Raw genomic sequence first — 24,497 nt, 5'->3', positions numbered from 1 at the left:
AGCTCCCCCTCCTATTTATTGTTACACAGAAAGGCTCAGCAGAGAGAACGCCATTGGTCTGTTAACAGAAAAGTTAGCCATCTGTTTTTTCTCAATTATGCTTGGATTGGTCAACTGTCCTCCAGGTGGACGGTTGAGTCGAGTAACCGCACTGTATAATCTTGGATTAGTATTTATCGTCTTTCGAACAACCTGGCCCTGGTTTTTAACATCAGTGACCCAATGACCAATCCGTTTAACGGCAGAAACAAAAGCAAGCTCTGGCTGGCAGAGTTTGCATTGTGTTCGAATCAGTTTCTTAAGATCCTGCTGAAGAAAAGTGACGTATCAAGAAATGCGTTTCAACTTTGATAACAATAGGCTTTGTTTTACAAGCGAAAAATGACCCTATATGGCCATTTTTGAACAATGGCGCAACAGCTTCAGAACACACGAGGGATTTGACGAAGTTTCCGATTAGCATACGAGCGGGAAATTTAAACGCTCGGAAAGATCGAAGAAAAGACAAATTCTCCCGGGGAGGGTGATACTGGTAGGTTTTGTTCAGTGCAAATAGCGACGGCGCGGGGGACGGGTAGGGGCGACAGTTGCATAAAGGTGAACAAGTGGAAATAAAAATTAAGAAAGGTTTCGAGTTCAAAGAGCGTTTCGCCTCTTCATAAGTGTGAATAAACGTTAAGCAAGAGTTTGAGTGCAAAGCGTAGGTTCGCGTCTTCGCAGGTGTGAATAAAATCTTAACAAGAGTTTTAGTTCAAAGCGTGAGTTCGCGTCTTCGCAAGTGCGACTAAAAGTTTCGAGCAACGTTTCGAGTTCAAAGCGTCGGTTTGTTTCTTCACAAGTCTGAATAAAATTTTAACAAGAGTTTGAGTTCAAAGCGTGAGTTCGCGTCTTCGCAAGTGCGACTAAAAGTTTCGAGCAACGTTTCGGGTTCAAAGCGTCGGTTTGTTTCTTCACAAGTCTGAATAAAATTTTAACAAGAGTTTGAGTTCAAAGCGTGAGTTCGCGTCTTCGCAAGTGCGACTAAAAGTTTCGAGCAAGGTTTCGAGTTCAAAGCGTCGGTTTGTTTCTTTACAAGTGTGAATAAAATCTTAACAAGAGTTCGAGTTCAAAGCGTGAGTTCGCGTCAGTTCGCAAGTACGACTAAAAGTTTCGAGCAAGGTTTCGAGTTCTAAGCGTCGGTTCGTTTCTTCACAAGTGTAAATAAAATCTTAACAAGACTTTGAGTTCAAAGCGTCGGTTTGTGTCTTCACAAGTTTAAACAAAAAGTAAAGCGAGAGTTCAAGTTCAAAGCGTCGGTTCGATTCTTCACAACGGTGAATAAAATCTTAACAAGAGTTTTAGTTCAAAGCGTGGGTTCGCGTCTTCGCAAGTGCGACTAAAAGTTTCGAGCAAGGTTTCGGGTTCAAAGCGTCGCTTTGTTTCTTCACAAGTCTGAATAAAATGTTAACAAGAGTTTTAGTTCAAAGCGTGGGTTCGCGTCTTCGCAAGTGCGACTAAAAGTTTCGAGCAAGGTTTCGGGTTCAAAGCGTCGGTTTGTTTCTTCACAAGTCTGAATAAAATCTTAACAAGAGTTTGAGTTCAAAGCGTGAGTTCGCGTCTTCGCAAGTGCGACTAAGAGTTTCGAGCAAGGTTTCGAGTTCCGAGTCAAAGCGTCGGTTTGTTTCTTCACAAGTCTGAATAAAATCTTAACAAGAGTTCGAGTTCAAAGCGTCAGTTCGCGTCTTCGCAAGTGCGACTAAAAGTTTCAAGCAAGGCTTCGAGTTCAAAGCGTCGGTTTGTTTCTTCACAAGTCTGAATAAAATTTTAACAAGAGTTTGAGTCCAAAGCACGAGTTGGCGTCTTCGCAAGTGCGACTAAAAGTTTGGAGCATGCAAGGTTTCGAGTTCGATTGAGCATTTATGATTTGAAATCAGAAATGCTCCATCTTTCTTTTTATATAGCACTCAACTGGAACACCATAAATTTCAATACCCATAGTAACTATCGGCAACAATTCAGCACGAAAGCAGACACAACTTATCTGTCCGCAGTAGGCCAGTATGCCAATCACACAGCAATATCACCCGAGCAGTGGCAACCACGGAAAGCTGTTTCGTCCTTGTTAGGACTCATCAGCATGGCATAGCCCCAGCTGAAAGGGTTCACTTATGATCACAGACCCCCCCCCCCCCCCCCCTCCCGTTTATTTCCGGAGCGAATGCAAAAGCACTGCTTTAAGCGCCACCTCCACTTAACTTTGAGGTGTATTAAAGGGACTATATATGTCACGGATTTAAACAGATTTTTGAACAACCAAAATTTATATTTATGTCGTAGGAAAACTAAAAATAATTGTCCATTTTTATTAACAATTGCTATTTTAGAGCACTAAAACTATTTTAAAGCGCGTTTGGCTATAGATGGCTCGGATGGAAATGGCTTGCAATTGGAAAACGTTAGCCAACGTTTTCAAATAGTTTCCGCGCGCCTACAAAAAAATCGATATGTGTAGCCGAAGTTTGATTTTTATCCCCAAATAAAGGTTATATCTTCAGTTAAATGTTCATAGATAATGTTTTTCATGGGTAAAGTTGCCTACCACTAATTTCAGAACAGTTTAGACCAAAAATCTGCGAAATCCTACCCTGGCTGCCAGAGATTTTTCTTGCGCAGTTTCCGGTGTCGGTGATCTCTCTATTGTGACCCGCGCTGAAGTATCCACCGCGCACGAGAAAAAATCCTTTGGTACCCAGGGTAGCGAAATCCTCCTGACATAGTCCCCTTGACTTTACGATTCGATAGCGACACCCGGACAAGTGGAAGGTTATTCTAAACCTAAATTTCCTTTCATTATTATTATGTATGGTCTTATCCCATGATTATTAATCGCCCAATTGTTAGCTTTTTGTAATTATTCCCGTTAGGTTTATGGCTGCTGCTACGGACCTGCATTGACAAATAAAGTGTGTATGTATGTTAAGGAAACCCGACAAAAATGCTTGAGGGAGGAGTGAGTACTGCGGATAGACTAGCATCTCATACATACTAGTTACGCAATGGTTTTGAGTAGCATACCGTAAAAAATCTCACGAGTGACTCGATTTTTCAGTATACACACGATCCTTTAGGCGAGTGTGTATACACAAGTACACACGAGTGTGCATACACAAGTACACACGAGTGTGTATATCAAGTCACGAGTGCGATATTCGATTGATCGATAGATTAAAAATATTGTAAACTTAAGCTTTCAATGTCTCTGTATCCAGTTTAGATTTCACCGTCTGCCTTTGGATAGTCAACAGAATACGGCATGCATATATACGTTGTCCCGGCGTACGTTCTGTTGATGGTAGGTCTTTGCGTGCTTTGTTTCAGATTTTTTTTTTGCATCAACGTAACAAAATTCTTGCAATCTAAAGCTGTTTTTTCCACCGTTCCTGGGTTTTCGATCGCTGTTTGGCAAATTCCTCGGTCTCTAGCAACACTGAGGTCTTTCCGAAGATTTATTCCCCCCCACCTCTCACCCGGTCTGAAAAGATCCAAACAAAAGCCCGGTCTGAATAGGGTTAGTGTGTTAATTTTTTTCCTCTTGCCGCTTCCTTAGCCCCTATGGTTATTCCAGGCAGCCAGTACTCTTACTCAATTCTAATTACTTTTGTATTAATACTTTTTTGTAAGAGCAAGAGTGCATTAAAGCAAGGTTGCTGTTGTTCAAACAAATCGCATTTTTAAATATTAAATTTTCTACAGCGGTTTGCAAGCATAAAGGTCGAAGCTAAGTACATGATCGCTATAATGACATACTTATAGTTTTAGTTGCAGTTGTTGCCCAAGGCTAAAAAAATTGCAATTTTTTCAAGAAAAGGAACAACGTACTGTTTACCACTATTGGTCTTCTTTCTTCCTGTAGACGAAATTGCCATCGTTTGTTGATGGATGACCTAACTCAGATCAACCAACCTAGTCTGATATTATTAGCATCAGAAAAGTGCCACAAGGCGAATGTGTAGTAATCCGGGCTACTATGGAATACATATTCCATTTCTAGAGGTTTGATTATTGGACAATGGATGAGTTTATAGGTAAGTTTAAGTTATAAAAACACCAAACAAAACCGGTGGAAACACAGACAAGATAACATGTACTTGTCTTATTAAAAACCGCGGACACACTAAAAATAAAGACACAACCTTCCGAAAATCTGATTTTGAGACAGTAGGCATTGATTGCAAATATGCCAAAAAATTACTGATACATGGAAGTAAAGACTGTCGAGATTGTGTAGTTCGCCATGTTTTTAATTACCAATTTATCATAATTGTTCATATTTCTTGAAGGATATTTTTCTTTTGTAGATGATTATTATAGCAAAATATTAAGACTTAACTTTACGAGGGTGGCATTTGACAGTAATTAAACTGATTACTTCATTGCCCGCAAAATAAATAATAGTAAAATGAAGAAAACTAAAATAAGAACACTGTATACATGGGCAAAAAAATCAAGTACCTACAACAAGCGATAAATTAAAACGCAATGAAACATGAATACATGTTTGTAGTAAAAGGGCGCCCTTTCAGCCTTGTCAAGGGCTCTAACGTACACCTCTCTACATTAGTAGCTCGATGACCGCAGACAAGTCAAAAAACAAATAAATTTACAAAACAACCACTTATTATTGATGTCACTTATACTGCAACTTCATTTTAATCCCGTATGTAGAATACTTTCTTATTCCCTATAAATACTGTGGATCGGTAGAAGCTAAGAATAAATTAACACAATATACAGAAGTCAGGCAGAAGTTTAAGGTCTCACTTGACCGTCTACTCATCATAGCAATTGCGGTTTATCAGCAAGTTTTATTAAAGCAGCCATCAAGCCGTTGTTAGTACAATAGCTAGTAGTGAGAGTCCGTTTCAAACTTCATTTACACTAAATTGACCTCTTCTTCTTTGTCATCTTTCGCATTTTCGTTTCCATCCTGTTCGTCCTTTGGTTTCTTTTTATCCTGAGCCAAATTTTCGATTGTTGGTTGGTTGAAAGTCTCTGGTAAAGTCATGACTACAATGGCAGCTGACAAAGCGAGGCCGGCCATTATACCAAATGGCAAAGAACGGTGGACTTCAAGCTGATGAGACAATAAGAAAGAACATGTGAAATTAAACATAAAATACATAAATTTGTAATTTTGCTAGTGATATACTCTGGAATTTGGGACATAGTAAATTTCTAGGATGACGTGCTTTATATGACAAGACTGGAGGCAAGATGCAAAACCAACATGAAACGAAATTGACTAAAATTAAAACAAAAGATGGTGATGGTTTTATCTTACCAGTAGCGGAGCATAGGCAGAAGCAAAAGCACTGACTCTAGCAGAGGCTGTCGATGTACCCATCCCAACATTCCTGACAGAAAAAAGGACAAAACAAAGCATACTTAACATACTTGTCAATTTTTTCCAAAGACCAGTTTCTCGGTACTTTCTAACCGTTTATATTTGTACTTTTGTAAATGTCATAAATGACACAAAACCATTTGGTATTGTTATTTTTATTCTTAACCTAGTTAATTTAGTTACTCGAAGATGTTGTCTATTCCATGGAATTTACAATTTTTTTACATTGGGTATAAATGATTTTTTTTAATTTTTGGTTTCCATTCTTTGCCATCTGTATGGTGCGCCGACACTCTGAATCAGTGTGGCGAGAAGACCTTATGTATGGTCCTAGCATCAGATTTGGGTTAGATCTTAGCTTCAATGGCACCATATACAGCTTTAATTTTTCAGTCACAATCCTGCGAATTTAAATGTAAACAAGCTTCTTTCAGTCGTTCTAAGAGTTATTTTACCTCACAGTTGTTGGAAACAACTCTGCAGAGTAAATATACAGCAGTGTAAATGCAATCTCACTATTGAATTTAGCGACGACCAAAGACATGAAGATTTTGCCAGCCATGTAACCTGATGGAAAGAAACCACATGTAATAAGTACGTCAGTATGCTAATGACAACCAAAACAGTGCAGAGGGGATGAATAGGGTACGCAATTCCGCCGATCCGTGCTATTTTTTGGCTAAATCCTTAAATCCGCCACAATTTTCGTACAAATCCGAATCCGCATTACTTGAAAACTTTAGATGCTGTTTTTTTTATGCCAATTTATTAAGAAGTTTCGTTTTATTGCATGTTTTTGCGACAATTTCGCCAACATACCGACGAAGAACGACCGAAGTGATCCAAATTAATGTAATCTATTTCCGAAAAATAAATTAGATCAATTAATTATTTTTTTCATGATACATTAATATGAAAAATGGAAACTTACAACATCTAACTAATGCATGATCATAACTACTTCATGACTATTAACGCACTAATATCAAAATATCACAGGCTTGTGGTGATTGGTTCCATATTTTTACCTTTATCAGTTTCTGCTTTATCTGACAGGAGAAGCGCGCCAATCGCTCCCACGGCAGCTAGAAAAAATGCTACTCCAATGAATTTTCTGCGACCAAACCTGTAGTAAATAAGACGACACGATTATTACATGTTAGTATTTCCACTTTGATGAGAGATTGCGTACTGACGCCCCACAGACGAAGAAGCCTAATGGTCGTTGCATAGCAATTGTGTTAGATTTCAGTGTCAGTGGCACGGCATATACAGCTTTAAATTCTGCTTTGCTGTCGTTATTTCACCTCTCTTATGGCTGTTGAAAGATGCTGAATCTTAATCTGCCCATATTTTTTTCTTTTCAACAGCAGCAGTCCTGATTCAAAACATTTCGCATGAAATTAATTTCAATTTTCATCAAAATAAACAATGCAATTGAAACCGGCTTTCTTGTTAATTAGGTAAGTTATTTTGTGTTTTGTTGACCCCATTAATTTCGAACAATTAATTGTTTGTGTCTTATAGTTCCCCAACGTTTTCAGATTTTGACAACCTTTCCTGGAAGAGAGAGAGAGATCTTGGGAATGAAGTTGGAGAATAATTTGTTTCTGATTGACATGTGCTAAATGCGTTTAAAGGACCTTTCTGTCAGCACGTTGACCGTTTAACGCATAAATTAATTGCGGTTTGATATCAGAATGGAGTGAGTGAGTGAGTGAGTGAGTGAGTGCAATCAAAGTGTCAAAAGTCATTTTAATACCCTCATTACCATTCGGTAAAAATGAATGTTGCCTCTTGAAGTACAAAAGGAATCATAAAAACTGTTGTTAAACTCCAAAGCAAGGTTAATGTTCAGCCACATTGTTATTTATTACCTCACAGTCAAAACAGCACTTATTGGATAGGCAGGAAGTCCGGCTACTGTGGAAATTAGCACATTGACATAGATATTGCCACCAAGAAACGGTGCACTGAAGGCGATACCCCAGTTAATAAAAGAAGCAGCGAACCTGTTTTGGAGAGAAACGGGAAAAAGCATAACCGTAGCGTCAATTGCAAACTAACTCAGATCACATTTGTTGGAATAAATTGCGAAAGAATTTATCAAGATCTGTTATTTAGGAAAAAGGTTTAATGGGCAGTTCTTTAGTAATGGGGCCATTTTTGACAAGCCTTCAAGCAATTGTGCGTAAAAAAGGAGTGTGCTATTAAAATCAGGACATCTCTCCGGGTACGGATTCCTTGTTAACTTTTTCACTAAAAAAACTGTAAAGCAAGTAAAGATGATGTGCGAGTCGTCTTAAGTGAAAAGAAGTTGGCACCTCAGCTCAGGTACCGGATCCAAAGCCCAACATGGAGTCCATTTTATCGAAGGCAAGAAAATACAGTTTCCGCTTAGCATTTTTTTTTGTGTACTTACCACATTACCCAGGATCCAAGCGTCTTGTGAATCATTCTTCGTGTTTTAAACAAATCACGAAAGTCACCAAGTCTTTCCTTCTGCTCGTCACTCGTCAAATCGAATTTTTCATCAGGCATTTCTTTTCCATTCAGTCTGGCGACGTTACTTAAAATTTTCCTTGCCTCGATCAGCCGACCTTTCTTAAGCAACCAACGGACAGATTCTGGGATGAAACTGTGGATGAATAAACAAACAAACAAAATATACATCAGTAATTACGTACTTGATCTGCTTCAGACATGAGGAGATGTTCCATCTAAAAAGAATTGGTCTCCCATGCATTATGTCTGCACTGAATTACTTACTGACCACACTTAAAATTAATTTTAGCTAACTGTAATTTAAGCTTGATGTATAACACCAACACAAAACAATAAACACATTTATGAATAAACTTCCCTTTACGTTGAGTTATAAATCTTCAAGGGATATCCTTTGCAGTTTTTCAAATGCAAAAAGTAAACACTTTAAGGGGCTAGGTCACGGTATTTTAGGTAATTCTATTTATTTTCGTTAATTAAGAGCTCTAAACTTTAAATTGGCAAAGCAAAAGTCTTTTATATATTGGCGAAATCGCAGCCACATAACAAACAACGATGATTTTCGAGCATTGTAAATTACACTTTCATACAAATTGAGATAAACTTGAAAAAAAAAAGTGGGGCCGACTTTTTTTCAAGTTTACCCGAACGCAATCCGGCGTTTTAATCTTCTCAAATTTTGACCATCCATGCCCCTTTTTGGCATTTCTGTGTTTCTTTTGTGATCTTCTACAGTTTTAAGCCGTTATTATGATATTTTAGTTAATTCTATGAACAGTTGGTCAGTGCCGAAATTGCCTAAAATTGCGTGACATAGCACCTTTAAGTTAAAACTTAACAATTCAAATCGGCAGGGCGTCAAATAAGTCATCCTGAGCAAACGAATTTATAGCTACTTACAAAAAGCCGGCTGTAAAGAAAAAACCAGGAACACCAGTGAAAACGAGGAGTTGTCTCCAATCTCTAATGACGTAGGCAACACCTGCCAAAACCATGGTGAAGAGAGGGAAGCCAGTCCACACTAAGCCTCCCGCAAAGCCTCGGTAGCGGATACCGGAAAACTCTGTTACTAGCACGAATAATGGAATGCTGTAGGCACCTTCATTAAAGGAAAGTAAATTGAGTAAGTAAAACCTTTTAATATTTATTGGTTTAACTTCAAGGAATCGAATTGTGGTTTGTCGCCTATGCAAATCGAATAGTGGTTGTTAAGTATTGCCTTATGAGAAAAGAGGAAAAGCGAAGCCACTGATGGAAAAATAAAATAAATAAAAATAAATGGTGTTTTTATAGTGGTCATGCACTTAGCTTCATATCTCTACGAGATAGCTAGTTTACAGGCATGCCACTGAAACAGAGGAAACAAATGTTTTGAAATGAACATAACAAGGTTAAAAATCCCAACTGGCAGGAGGCGGACCAGTTGGCTATATACAAAGCGTGGTCGAGGATTTGAACTCGGGACAACCGAGAAACAAATCCAGCTAGTGGCCAGGGCAAGTCTTGAACCGGGGACCTCCGGATTACAACACCAGCGCCCCAAACCACTCGGCCACGCTTGCCTCCGTGAAAACCCTCGGCAGAGGCGAAATAAACTGTATACTTCACGTACACATAAATTTGTACCTGGACATGACCCTGGCTGCGATTAATTAATTTTTTGAGATTGTTTGACATTTTAAATTGCAATCCCAGATAGGTCATTTAAACTGGCAGATTTTTTTTTAACAACAACAACACGGCATAGTCTAAAACCAGGATTGGTCTCTGGACTCTGGACTCTGGACTCTGGACTCTGGACCCTGGACTCTGGTCTCTGGACTACTATTTTTTCTACTTTTTATTAAAAAGTTAAACTTAAGTAAAACTTTAAATTAGTAATCTAATATTAATATTAGATATTTCCAATGTATATATTTTTTTTAAATTTTACAACGTCGTTCTCATTGAGGTTCCAATAATTTTGCGTGATTTTAATTCCCCAAATGTTTTTTTTTTTTTTATCAAAAGCAATCGGAGGCTCTACTCAAATTTTTTCTTCTCAATTTTCTAAACTTCTATTGGCTCAGGAGCCCGAACGACTACATTACCCGTGATGGATAAAAAAATATTTCTCCCAATCTCCACTTTAAAGTAAAATCTTTACTTTCCTCTCCGTTCTCTGGTTTAAGGGTTGAGGTGGATCGTGTTTAAAACATGAAACCAGTAAACGTTCCGGCCAAAAAAGAATATTTCATTACATAACCCGGCCTCTAGCTTGGTGCTACGTCACCGACAAAGGAAAGCGTCTTTCAAAATATGACGATCAAGTTGTTTTGATAAAGACTCTTATGCAATCATGTACCAGGAAGCGTCTGAGTGTTTGTGCCTGTTTACCATTTAACACGACAGTAATGAAGGAAAAAGTATTTTCCTGGTAGTCTGTCTAAATAAAAATCTTGTGATAACTACTCTCGTCCATTCAATCCAATCTGTTCTCGTTACCTGTTCTACGTGCTGTCTGCCTTTTGTTATACAATCGTGCTCTTAGGCCTTATAAAATGAAAATAAATATTCTCCCAACAGTTTGTCAAGAAAGCGATTTATGCTGTTCACAATCGATACGCCCAACATAAAGTAAGAAAACACGTTCAATTACGGGCATAGCTGTTGGCTTCTTCAAACACCACGAACGTCCGCCACCCGGGAGCGGGTCCACAGCAACTGCTTGGACATGCAAAATGTCGAACATCTCAGGCGATTCCAGTGATAGGTATGTTCTGGTTCTGACATATTAATGAGCGTGATGCCGACCGAGGTTAGATCTGTTTATCTGATAGTAATATGTGGATTTTTTGGAGCCTCAGTGACAACGACGTTGTAAAATTAAAAATGTATATATTAAAATAATTAATATTAATATTTTACTAATTTAATATTTAATATTAATTTAATATTGTACTTAATTTTAATTTTTAAATAAAAAGTAAAAAAAAGAGTCCAGAGTCCAGAGTCCAGAGTCCAGAGTCCAGAGTCCAGAGTCCAAAGTCCAGTCCAGAGTCCAGTCCAAGTTTTAGACTATGCCAACACGTTTTCTTACTAAATAGAAATAAGATTTTAATTACAAACAAAACATTTTTAAAACGTATGGCATAATCTTGGCGCAAAATGACGCCAAGGTTGATACAAGGTTGGGCTACAGATAGCACTTGCTGTCCCGCCCGAGACTGAAAAACTATAAAGAAGTCTGGGTACAAAGGTAAAGAAAACAGTGAGAACTGTATATAACTTACCTATCGTGAATCCAATGATTGCACGAAAAAGAGCAAACACCCAAAATGCAGGAGAAAACGCCGAGACAAAGTGAAACAAGCAGCAAATAAAGCCACACAAGAAAAGAGGGCGCTTCCTTCCAAACTTGTCAGAGATGGAACTCACAACAATACTACCAATGAAAAAACTGGCAAAGATAACAGAAGTTGAGACGAAACCCAAAGATCCGCGGTCGCAGACAAGATCAAACTGTGAAAAAAAAAAACGGAGAGTAGAAGTTAAATGTTAATGATAACAGTAAGCCTTATTCACAGTGATGATTTTCAGGCAGCAACATAGCCTTGTGGTCTTGTCAGGAGGGAAACATAAGGATAACAATGTTTAGCCGGAAATCGGCTTCAGGGGCAATCTTGTCCCCAGGGCGCTTTTCCCATCAGAGTAAGAGGGGCGGGAAAAGCGCCCTGGGGACGAGGTAACTTCAGGGGCGTATCCAGGTACAAAGGCGACGTTTAAATGGAGAGAGCCACAAGACATAAGGAAAAGTATGGCACAACTGTAGCTTGGGGATGCACGTAAAAGAACTTACACGTGGTGTATAAGACAGTTGTTTCGTAATGCACGGCTAGAACGGCGGCACTTGGTTTTGGGCAAGTTTAATTGGTTTTGGCCAATATTTCGACTGGTCCACTGGTCCTCTACAGGGCAAGAGCTGGAGTGAGATAAGACTTTTGGCAAAGGCGAGGCAACATCTGTGATTGCCGAAGGCGCAAGTTGCCCCCCTCCTCCCAGTCCTTGTTTTAGTACAAGGAGTTGCATAAAAAAGCTTACCTCAGTGACAACTGAAGTGAAGTCATCGCTGAATTCCCAATCTTCTCTGGGAATATCACATCTGAAACTGTAATTTTTGCCTCCTAGGGTCATGGTTTCTGTAAACGGACACGTGGAGTTATTTTTGCACTTCCATCCGGGTTCTGATGCAATGAAAACCGATATCATCACCGGAAAGGCCCACCAGAATGCGCAGCATAAATTGAAAAATATGTTGAGTACGATTTGGTAGCGGCCAAAACTGCCAATCTTCTCCAAAATCTCGTCAGTTGTTAGCTTCATTGCTGAAAGAAAACAGGTTAATATTTACGTAACATCTAAATGGATCAAAACGGTTCTTGTGCTTGTTTCAGTCCTCCAGGAAGTATAAAGGGATGCCAGATTTCGGGAGATCATGATTTGACCAGATTTCGGGAGCCGGTTTTGACCAGTGCTGCTACAAATAGCATGTATATATGGCTACTATCCAATGCCTGAAACATGCTATTCCAGGCATCGTAGGTTGTCTTCCTGCATTTCTTGTCTGGTTGACCGAACAATTGCCCAGTGTAAACGAGCTCCTGGGTTTAACAACTCTGAAAAAAGTGAAAAAGGAGCCCAGAACCTGCATTACGTTTTTAGCCAGGTATGGTTATTGAAAGCAGCTGTTAGCAACGGTCAGACCGATGCATTTTCATGATGATTTTGTCTTTGTTTAATGACAAATTAAAGCTAAACTTGTTAATTGTTGCATGTTGTATAACCGTAGGTTATTGGGTATTTTCTTTGGCCGTGATTTACCATATTTTCTAAGCGAAACAAGCACTCATTAAAAACCGTGAAGCTATGAGCTGTCATATTTCATCGACCAAGCAAAATGTCGTTTGGCTGTTGCTGATGAGTTTATCCCCCCTCCCCTCCTAAACATTCGCCCCAGCTTTCTTTTCCCTGGAGCGTTATCTAGAGTAACAGAAATGGAAATAAACTGAAGCTCTGACTGGTTACCGTTTGGCTGATGCTGATGAGTTTAACACCCCCCCCCCCCCTCCCTCCCCTCCTAAACATTCGCCCCAGCTTTCCTTTCCCTGAAGCGTTAGCCGTCCAAAATTGAAAAGTAACCCGCTACAAATTCAGAATAGCTTAGTTCAAGCGGGTTTACTTTCGCGTCCGTTTTGCCGGTACGGGGCTTGAGATAAATAGCTTTGTGGGCGCGAGGTAAAGACTTGGTCTTACCTTGGCCAGTCGTTTCTGAGTCCTTGTCGCCATCCTTGTTCTTCGAGAGGGCGAGAATGGACGATTCTAATTCGTCAAGTTCCTGTGCCAGTTGGCCAAAGGCTGCGGCACCGCCAGCGCCAGCTGTGGTCGGGGGAGAGGGCGCGGATTGTGCCGTGAGCACAGCTTTCTTTAGTAGGCAGCGTTGAGCCATTGAAAGGTCGAGGCTTGATATAACTTCGGCCGTCATGGCCTTTATGGATTGCATGGTGAGAAATTCCTCTTTGACAAGAGATTTTACAGTGTGGCCAGTGAAGCCATTGGCCTCGCACCACGCCTGAGTTTCCTCATCCATGGATGAAAATTTAAAGTAAAGATCTAGAAACAGAAATCGAGCGAGCTAGTGAAAGGCGTGCGAGGAGAACTGACTGTTTCGCAACGCGGCGGGATAAAACTCATACTAGACAATTAGCGGAAGTACGTCACCGCACTGTCAATTATACCCAGATAAACCTAGTCGTTTTATCTTACACTAATAGAAATGGAAATAAACTGAAGCTCTGACTGGTTACCGTTTGGCTGTTGCTGATGAGTTTAACCCCCCCCCCCCCTCCCTCCCCTCCTAAACATTCGCCCCAGCTTTCCTTTCCCTGAAGCGTTATCTGGAGTAATAGAAATGGAAATAAACTGAAGCTCTGACGAGTTACCGTTTGGGTGATGCTGATGAGTTTAATACCCCCCCCCCCCCCTCTCCTCTCTTAAACATTCGCCCCAGCTTTCTTTTCCCTGAAGCGTTATCTGGAGTAACAGAAATGGAAATAAACTGAAGCTCTGTCGGGTTAACGGAAAATGTATCAAAGCAATACAACTAATTGATGTTTGCGATTGTGTTGTTGTTATGAGTTTATTTTAATAGAGTTTAGTTAGTTCTTTTTAGTAAGAACGTTCATTTTATGATTGAAAAATGGCCAGAGAAGATATCTCCCAATAGTTCAAAAGGCTCTTCGTTTTCTGTCATTTCTTAGTTTGCACTGAAATCAGCTTGAAATGATCTCGATTTGCATGCATAAACGGTTCGTAACTATGATTATTGTTAAGATGATAATGGTTACCTGTTTCACGCCCGGACGAGTTTTCGGACAAATAAATTTTAACACACCAAAATGTGTGTAATATGACAAAGTAATACACTTGTCTTTTTCCACTTGAACAATTGCTAAGAAAACAATTACTGCGAAACTTCATTGAAAGCCTAGATTTAAGAAAAGAATGATGCAGAATAACAGACAATTTATTCATGTATTCGCGGTGACCGATGAAAACAACACCTCATTGTCTGCAACATTTCGAAATGCACAGAGATTAATCTGGGTCCGCTGTCAATAAGTTGTGCAATACGACTGACCAATGCAAGTTACAAGTGCGCGTTTCTATATTTTCTTGTTTTCTCCCTCGAAAAAAATGACATGAAACTCATCCATAATAATATAAAGCGTTATTATACAAGTTTCCGCTGAATGACCTTGACAACTTCATTGCATTTCATAACGTCCGTTTCGACACGCCAAAATCGGCGAGTGTGTGAACTCACGCGATGAAACCTCTTCCGTATTTTGCAAAATACAATGCAGCTTGACCCGGTAGATTGTGCTTTAATTTTTCTTTACCATGCAAAAGAAGTTTAGCCATTATAGTGAAGTATATTTCCAAACAAAATACGTAAAACAAATCGAGTTACTCGCGCATGAGGTCGCATTCATGCACTTCAAAATGACCAAGCGCCGAAACCGGACTAAACATCGTATCGCAGAAACCATCGTATCGTAAGTGATAAGTACGGTAATGGCTTATTTTCACTTTTTGAATTCACATAAAAATGCCGGACCTAGCTTGCCACGTAGCTAACAGAAGTTTAGTAAAATAAAAGCCAACTAGACTGACTGACTGTTAGTCTTCAGTCACAACTAATGCAAATCGTGGTCGGTTTAAAGCGCTCGAGGTAATGGTACGTTTTGGGTGTTGGCTGGATAGACACTTTAAAAGATCTGTTGGTTCTGTACGAATCTCGAAGTATTGACATGATTTCACCGGAATACTTAACTTTGTCCAGTCGAAGTCGTCATCGGGTATTCATTACTCATTATTCATTTGATTGAGTGTCTGTTCTCAAACGACAAGACACGCGTCTCGCTAGACGCCTAAAAAACTACAAGTAAACGTCGCAAACTTCCCAAGAGATTTTTATTGCCTATTGTCAACCATCGTACGTGTAGAAATAATAAGCGAGCAAGCGTCGCCAAGCAAAGATAACATGTAGCTGAAGTGACGTTCGATTTGTTGACCAGTCAAGGTAAAGCGAATTATTTCTCCCTCGAATATCGCTTGAATTTCTATTTCTGTTTCTTGTAAGTCTTGTTCATAAAGTCTTATTAAAATGTGATCTTTATAATCGAAGTCACTGCGCTCGTACGTAGCTTTTCAGGGTTTCAACTCCCATACATGTAAATAAAGTTATAATTTTATCGATCGGTCTCTGCAAGCGCTATTGTTTGTTTAAAGTGCGTACAATGAAACGTTTATCAAAGCTTTCACAGCCTAAAGTAAGCATTGTCACAATGAAAAGAAAAGTTTTTCTAAGTTATAAAAGTTAAAAAATCGAAAGGTTATGACTGTTTGTTAATCGTTTTTGAGACAATCAGTCGCACTTATCATAAGCGCGTGTTGTCGGCATTTCTAAACGCGTGAAAAGTCGCTTGTATTTTTATTAGGCTGTAACAAGAAGGACTAAAGTAGCTCGTATTTTAATAAGCTGTTATAAGAAGGACTAATAAAAGTAATAAACATGTTTATTAATATCAATCTTTTGCGTTTCAACTAAGGGCACATTTATTTGCAACATACGCAAATCAACCGACGCGACAAGTTTCGATTCAAAACAAACAAGCATACCACTTTCATGTCAATGCGTTGTGTGAGTGTCAAGGGCAATTTTCGGGAATAATAGTGCTTACAGTCTATTCGTTATATTGTTTTCATTTTCGTTTCACATCTGTAATGAAAATTAAAAGGTATACAGACTGAGAATGCAGATCGATTTCCGTCCGTCGTTGTAGGTTTCACGACGCGTCAAGTTTCCATTCAAAGCTTTCTGGAGTAAATTAGCGTACAAAATGCAAATTTAACGCGCACTGAGTGAGTGTTTGGAAAAAGTATCTATATACCGGTATGTGTCTAATTCCACGACTCTGTTAAGCTAGTTTTGTAATTTTCGTTCCCTCTCTTCAATAAGTTGCTTCTCTCGATTATATTCTTCTATCCATGCATCGTCCGCTAGAGGTTCTTGAGAGTAAGCGCGTTCTTCTTTGTTACTCTTATCTTCTACTGCAGTGCAAGTGAACGATTCGAGTTCTTCCGACTCGATCTCTTCGTTCGAATCAGATGAACTGCTAGTCACGTCTTCTTCAGATAAGAAATCGCTGTCTTGTGAGTATTCCATCCAAACTCGAAGAATTCTTGGGAAAAACAAACCTTATGTTGTGGCTGTCAAGCAAATAAACAAATGCAAACGCTTCGAGCGGTTCCTGATATGACGTCACTCATCACGCGGTCAACTTCTTTGGGCGTGGCCGAAGCGGGAACTTTAAGGCTCGATTTTGCAGCGAAAAAGTGGCGGAATCCAAAAATTTCTATCAGAATACTTGTTTATGCATTAAAGAGATACGAAAACCACAAAAAACCTGTAGGCTGGATAGACACTTTAAGGTCGCGCAGGAACCTTGCAATCATTAGTATGTATTTATTTAAAGAGTATGCACGAACTGTCGGACGACTGAAGCCGACAACAAACGAAATATTCATGAGAATGTTTGTTTTTAAACTCTTTTGTACAAGCAATTACTAGTAATTGTTCTCAGCTTTGTGCCACGTGCGCTGGAACATAGGGAATTGTCATAAATAGATTCACAGCTTTGAATATATCACACGTTGTTGTAAACATTGACTCGGAAGGTCTTCGGAAGCCTCAAAACCTTCAATTTTGTGTCCAAGTTTGCTCCGCCGATATAGAATTTCAAGAGTTGATTCGCGAGGAACATAAACTTGGTGTACCCTATTGTGCTCTGGCTAGAGCGAATTTGTTAATTTCCTTTTCAAAATGAAGATAGCATGTTTCAAAGTTTAGATTTAACATTTTTACTCTTTTAGAAGCCATTAACTTGTAGCAGTTTTTGAAATCGAACATTTCGTTATAGTGGGAGCACAAAAGAAGTTACGATTTATCACTAGGCTATATAATCATTTAATTTGGTGCGCTGTGCTAGCTGAAAACTTGGACACAAAATCGCATTATCTTCAGTTAAACTTTTAAGGGCTTGTAACATCACAGACAACGGTCATCTCTCAGTAAAAGGACAATCATGATGTAATTCCATCATCCCTGAGTATCGTTATTAAATTCTAGAGGAATCGATATTCAAAATGTAGTGATTTAAAGTTTTACAAGATAGCACTCCAACAAGAAATTTGTCTAATGAACATATTAATGAGCAAGGGTCCTGCGCGACCTTAAGGCCTTTAAAAATAGTATAATGAAAATTGACCTTTCGGGCCTTTTAACCTAATTTTAGTAGTATCAACTCATTTATTGTACAGCATATTGTATATATAATAACTACTTTATATTTTATCTCATCATCCTGATTTATATATTTTTATTTATGCATTCACTTATTATCATTATTTTTTTTTTTCTTAACTAATTTAGGTGGAATACCTGTAAACTAGCTGGTGTGACATTTCTGCAATGTCACACCTTATTGCTAAGTGTATGACACATTAAACGACTATTGTATTGTATTGTATTGTATTGTATTGTATTGTATTGGGTGGAAAGTCCAACAGGTCCAAAGTGGAATAGCTCCAGCGCCGAGCCGATTTTCTACCTGAAAATCCCATCGCAGAGCTTTCAAACTACGCGCCAGAAAAATAGGAATTAGGCTTGACGAATCTTCTTATATCATTTGACTGAAAATGTAGCCAAAACGGTCCAGAACTAGCCCTCGATCGAAAAAGGGTATCCAAAATTTCTAAGCCGTCCGCCGAATGCTTAGCCGACCAAGAAGTGGTGCCGAAGTAGTCGAGGGGAAAACGTTATTCCTCAGCCTCTTTCTGATTGGATACAATTAAGCAATGGTCGTTCAAGATTTTGTTTCGTGGAAAGGGACGCAAAGGCAAAACCAATACTCACTAGTATAGGGTGTGATGTCAATGGTGCGACACAACCCAAAGACCCTCCCGCAGTTACGAAGGCGATGGCGAAAGCGACTCATAATCATTTAAATATGCGTCGCTATCATTTTTTAAGGTCTCCGCACACGTGGGACAAGACGCAGGGGACATGTCGCAGCAACATGTTGCAGCAACAAAATCATGTGTTGTTCACACCGAGGGACGTGTAGCAGGGACGTGTAGCGGGGACATGTAGCAGCAACAAGGTCAAAATGTGTACACACACATTAACTGTAGCGGGGACATACCCCAGGGACATGTCGCAGCGACACGTCCCCTCGTGTGTGCTGATAATTTTTGGCACGCGCAACACGAATTCCTGCAACATTTTGTCCCTGCGACATGTTGCTCGAAGTTCAACGAGTTGAATTCCGTGCAACATGTTGCAGGGACAAACCAGCTTCAAAGTTCGTGTTGCGCGTGCGAGCCAATAATAATCACCACACACGAGGGGACGTGTCGCTGCGACATGTCCCTGCAACATGTCCCCGCTACATTTGCTTGCGTGTGTACACATTGTGATTTTGTTGCTGCTACATGTCCCCTCAGTGTGAACAACACATGATTTTGTCGCTGCTCCATGTCGATGCGACGTGTCCCTTCGACATGTCCTCACGTGTGCGGAGACCTTTATATACTGTTTATACGTCGAAGTAAATATGAAATATCCATACTGACTTAAGAAAAGAGTAAGGCAGCAATTGCAGAATACCCCGCATCTCTAGCTGCACGGTGCAGCAGGCTACTCGGCTAAGCGTATACGCAGTTAAAATTTATTCATAGCTCTCGAAATTCACTCACGGTTACAAGCAAAAAAGCAAACTTAATTCAAAATATTCTATTCGTGTTTCAAGACTTTGATATAGATATAGTCAACAACGAGAAACTACAAAGTAATAACACAGTGAATAAATACTTGTCAAAATCTTACCTTGTCCTTTCTCGTGGAAAATGAATGATGTTGAACGGCAATAGCTTTCGGCCTTCGAACAAACTTCTTTAGTTACTTTTGGAATGCTCCCCTTACAAACAAATAAGAGCTAACCGCAAGCAAACAAGAGTGGAACTTACCGAAAGCAAACCAGAGTGGAACTAACCGCAAGTAAACCAGAGTGGAACTAACTGCAAGCAAACCAGAGTGGAACTAACCGCACGCAAACAGAAATGGAACTAACCGCAAGCAAACTGGAGTGCAACTAGCCTCGAAACTAGCCGCAAGCAAACCGGAGTGGAACTAACTGCACGCAAACCAGAGTGGAACTAACCGCAAGTAAACCAGAGTGGAACTAACTGCAAGCAAACCAGAGTGGAACTAACCGCACGCAAACAGAAATGGAACTAACCGCAAGCAAACTGGAGTGCAACTAGCCTCGAAACTAGCCGCAAGCAAACCGGAGTGGAACTAACTGCACGCAAACCAGAGTGGAACTAACCGCAAGCAAACCAGGGTGAAACTAGCCGCAAGCAAACCAGAGTGGAACTAACCGCAAGCAAACCAGGGTGAAACTAACTGCAAGCAAACCAGAGTGGAACTAACCGCAAGCAAACTGAAATGGAACTAACCAAAAGCAAACTGGAGTGCAACTAGCCTCGAAACTAGCCGCAAGCAAACCGGAGTGGAAATAACCGCAAGTAAACCAGAGTGAAACTAACCGCAAGCAAACCAGAGTGCAACTTACCGAAAGCAAACCAGAGTGGAACTAACCGCAAGTAAACCAGAGTGAAACTAACTGTACGCAAACCAGAGTGGAACTAACCGCAAGCAAACTAAAATGGAACTAACCGCAAGCAAACCAGAGTGGAACTAACCGCAAGCAAAATTAAATGAAACTAGCCGCAAGCAAACTGGAGTGGAACTAGCCGCAAGCAAACCAGAGTGGAACTAGCCGCAAGCAAACTGAAATGAAACTAACCGCAAGCAAACTAAAGTGGAACTAGCCGCAAGCAAACCAGAGTGGAACTGACCGCAAGTAAACTGGAGTGGAACTAACCACAAGCAAACCGGAGTGAAACTAACCGCAAGCAAACTGGAGTGGAATTAAACGCAAACTGTACCCGAGAAAAATTTATTCATCGATTGAAAAACACGTTTACGAGTCGAAAAATATTCTTACTACTTTCGCTCTCATTACTAGTGTTTGTTCAGACGGTCCCCATAGTCATTTTAGGTGGGGACAGAGAAGCTGGAAGGATAGAACACGGGCGATTCAAGCGATCGCGATCGCCCCAGTCGCCGAAGTCGTTAGCGATTGTCTGTAATGTTCTCATATAATCACCCCGATCACAGGAAAACTTTTTTAAGCGACAGAGGCGATAGAAACGATCGGGGTGATTATATGAAAACCAGGCTTTAGCGCTCATGCACTTAGCTTCGAAGCAGGCTTGCAAAACCGCTGTAGAAAATTTGTTATAAGAATATTATGATTTACTTAAACCTCGCACAACTCAGAAAAACTGGATAAACCCTCTTATTTAAACACACCATGTTCTAGTTTTATGCAAGTTTTTTTTTATTGAAATAAAAATAGGAATCTGAAAACCTGAAACTCATTTTCCTAGTTAATGTTCCCAACCCATGAAGTCAAAACAAGACAACAAGTTCAGTGGGAGAAAAGGGGTAAGGGATGAAGTGCTCGAGTTGCCAATCAGAATCATCAATAGGAATCATGCAGGGTACATGTATCACAGGTTAGTTGGTTGGCAACGAGAGACTGGAATCCTCTCCTTCCTTTCAGAAAGCCCTAGTTCCCAAGAACCTGGGGTCCTAATCTCTAGGACCCTTGGGAACAAACACAACCACATGCCCTGGTTCCCAAGAACCTGGGGTCCTAATCTCTAGGACCCTTGGGAACGTTCCCAAGAACCTGGGGTCCTAATCTCTAGGACCCTTGGGAACAAACACAACCACATGCCCTGGTTCCCAAGAACCTGGGGTCCTAATCTCTAGGACCCTTGGGAACAATCACAACAACCAACAACAGCAACACTATAAGGGGAAAGCTGACCCTGTGAGGCTATGGGGCAAAAGGGCGAATGGTACAGAGCACTTCATCCCCTCCCGTGGTTTATTAACTATAAGGAAAGACAATGCTTAATTAAGATGGTCTAAAGCTATTAAAGAAGTTCAGAAGAGACAGTAATCGAATAACAGAATGGTCGAGTTAGTGTATGCCAGCTCGACACTAAAGCTAACGGTTACATGTATATCAATATCTCAAAAGCAGACACATTGCTCAAGTCCAACAGCTCTAAGCCTGAGTAAGCATACAAAATGGTAACAATATAAAAAACAATTCTGTAAGCAGGCATGCTGCTTAAGTCCATCAGCTCTAAACGTAAGTTAGCATACAAAATGGAAATAATAATAATTATAACAATGTCTATAAATACGGGCTTGCTTCCTTAGTCCATCAGCTATGTGGGACGATTAAATGCAGAGGGCCACACAACGTTAGGAAGACTATGGCACAATTGTTGTCGGATCTCACGAAGCTATGCTTACGTTTGTAAATAATAATAATAATAAAATAAACACCCTCAACATAGCCGGATATGTGCATAGAACTAGAACATTGCCTACATTTTTACAAATACTAAGCTAAAAGAGAACCAAAGAGGGTTGGGTGGGTGGGGATTATTGTGAAAACTCTTCTAGGGAGCTCAGAGAATTTGAAGTAAAACTACTCAAGTCTAGATAAAACCGCATGGCCTTGATTGACATAATAGAAAAGGGGCGATGTGATTGGCCAGCCCGAATAGCGCATCACACTCTAGAAGTGAATTTGACCTTTGAATGTAACGCAAGAGTGATAGTCTTGCAGCATATTGCGTGACAGATCCGCATATTTGAATAGAGTGATCTTATGACTTCTCTGAACTCCTTTCATGGTTGTCACATTAACTTTAATTTATATTACATGTAAATTGGCATTTATATTACATATAAATTTGCTTTAAAATCTGTCTACAAGCCAAATGTTTGCTCAGGCGGGCTTGCGCAGTATGAATTTGAGTGGGGTAAAAAAGGTAAATTTTGAAACTACACAATCTTCTGTTATCGTAAAGCTAGTGTATAGGTGTTTTTCACTTGCAATTGCTCTTAGAACAAAGCCTTCGAATAAGATATAAGCTTTAGGTTTTAAGGGCTTAAAAAGTGATATCCTTTGAAATTTCCTATTTCAAATTTCCTTAGTTTGACTTAGCTTACGTAAGTCAAACTGAGTTGTCGAAACGCTATTGGCTACAACTCGTTAATGACGTTGTCCTTTTTGTGATGACTTTTAGTTCTGCCTGTAAGAGAGTGAGTCAAGATCTCAATTCACTGAACACCATGTTCCTTGACGATGTTTTGGTCCACTTGATATAAAAGATCCCGGAAGGTGGCAGGGCACCCCCCGCTCAGCCATAGAGCTATATCCCCGAAAAAGCCTTTGCTACAACTGTGATCTTGGTTTGGTCCTCCGTGCAAGTTCCTGTTATAGTTTAGTGTTCTATTTGTAATTATTAGTTCTTCCGAATTTGTCATTGGCCGTTAACCGTATTTACTCGAATAAGCGCCGCGGCGCTTATTAAATTTTTCGCGCCTCAAGTGCGGCGCTTATTCGAGGGCGGCGCTTATTTAAAACTTGGACGCCACAAAAAATCTCTTACAGTAACTGAAAATAGCGTCTTTTGACTGTCAGTATTCGTCTCTTGCTGAAGATAGAAGTGGCGCTAGCTGTCCTGGCAAAGTTCGCGTCATTTGCAACATTTACAGAACTAGGTATTGTAAGAATGTTGGATAGAAAAACTGATGGGCGAGTGTTAAAACAATCACTTTGAAATGCAAAACATCGCTTATGATGGAAAAAAAATGTCCAAGTTTGTTTTAGAGTTGCTTTGTAGTGCTGGAACGGAATTTCTCGAATAAGCGCCGCATCGGGGACTGCGGCGCTTATTCGGGGGCGGCGCTTATATTAACTTTTTTGTCCTAAATGCGGCGCTTATTCGAGTAAATACGGTACTCCTTATGTTGGTTTTCCATCTAGGTCTGTTTGAATTAGCTTTTCAAGTAAGTCTCAAAATTGTCTCGAGTTTCCAAGGTCACTAAAATCTTAAAGTGGTTTTCCACTGAGGCGTACTAATTTTTTACGTGTGTTAACGTGCGTAAAAAAGTTTAGAGACAACGTATGAATGACTTGCGAAAAAGTGTACGCAAGTCGTTCATACATTGTCTCTAAATTTTTATATTACGCGTCAGTTGAAATCCACCTTAACCCAAACATGTCTACAATTTAGCTATAAAGTTGTTGAGCCTTCGAGTCCTGGTCACCTAGCTCTCGCACAGCTAATTCCCTGGCATTTCAGCAAACTCGCCTTATAAACTAACTTATTCATTCGGATCGAAACGGACAATAGATGCAATAGGCCTATTTCCTGAGAAGTGCGGTTGCCCTTAGAAAGGCAGTTTTTTTTAATGAAAGAAGCTTAAGAGCCATAAGCTTAAGATCAATTATAAGCCGAGTCTAATTTGGTAATAGCAATTAAACAGCTTCGGAAAACGGCGTCCATAAACGAAGTTTTTTCAGTACTTTTTCGTTTCTTTCTTTAATAATTTATTATATATTTTACTTGTTACTGTAAAAAAAAAAAGTTGTGGGTGGGGGGCTGAAGCCCGCCCATTCCCCATTGTAACCGTTAATTGTAAAAACCACCACCCCATTTAGACCTCCTTTCCCCGTCGGAAATTTTGTAAGGTTTAAGAAACAATTGGTCCGTCTATAAAAATAAAGTTAAAGTAATAAAGTAAATAAACCTCAGAGTTTGAAAGGAAAATACTTAACATATTCACAACAAATTGAAATGACTATAAAAGGCATTTAGGCTTTGCTGCGGATGGGAAATCATACATACACTTCAAGGCGTACGTATCATGATGTGTAGTTTACCGCTGTTTGAGCGCTATAAAATACATTTAAGTGCATTCATGATTATTTCTCTTTTCTTTATTATTAAACACCGTCACCAGTCTGTTGTCTATCTGTCAGTCTGTCTGTCTCAAATTGCCATTTGT

The 24,497-nt window shown here is 39.8% G+C and overlaps 2 protein-coding genes and 1 long non-coding RNA gene across 5 annotated transcripts in view; 1 reads left to right on the top strand and 2 right to left on the bottom strand.

Moving 5' to 3' along the window:
• LOC144651023 (organic cation transporter protein-like) overlaps window positions 1–24,497 on the top strand; it is a 65,904-nt gene that overhangs the window by 25,158 nt on the left and 16,249 nt on the right. The window lies entirely within an intron of this gene.
• Window positions 2–20,998, bottom strand: LOC144651020 (solute carrier family 22 member 15-like). Its single transcript, XM_078510872.1, has 12 exons — window positions 20,440–20,998; window positions 19,377–19,798; window positions 13,181–13,537; window positions 11,969–12,252; window positions 11,161–11,389; window positions 8,789–8,987; window positions 7,806–8,021; window positions 7,261–7,395; window positions 6,412–6,509; window positions 5,839–5,950; window positions 5,321–5,393; window positions 2–5,113 (listed from the first exon to the last, which is right to left on the bottom strand). Exons 3-12 carry the CDS (start codon window positions 13,512–13,514, stop codon window positions 4,913–4,915), a joined length of 1,881 nt encoding a protein of 626 aa, XP_078366998.1. The 5' UTR covers window positions 13,515–13,537; window positions 19,377–19,798; window positions 20,440–20,998; the 3' UTR covers window positions 2–4,912.
• Window positions 21,045–22,402, bottom strand: LOC144651042 (uncharacterized). Its single transcript, XR_013570250.1, has 2 exons — window positions 21,310–22,402; window positions 21,045–21,265 (listed from the first exon to the last, which is right to left on the bottom strand). It is a non-coding gene; the product is annotated as an uncharacterized LOC144651042 (long non-coding RNA).

This window comes from Oculina patagonica, chromosome 4, assembly GCF_052425735.1.
Source record: "Oculina patagonica isolate OP01 chromosome 4, crgOcupat, whole genome shotgun sequence".
Taxonomy (NCBI): Eukaryota; Metazoa; Cnidaria; class Anthozoa; order Scleractinia; family Oculinidae; genus Oculina; species Oculina patagonica.
The sequence above is the reverse complement of the archived record's forward strand: the minus strand, read 5'-3'. Positions and strand labels throughout refer to the sequence as shown.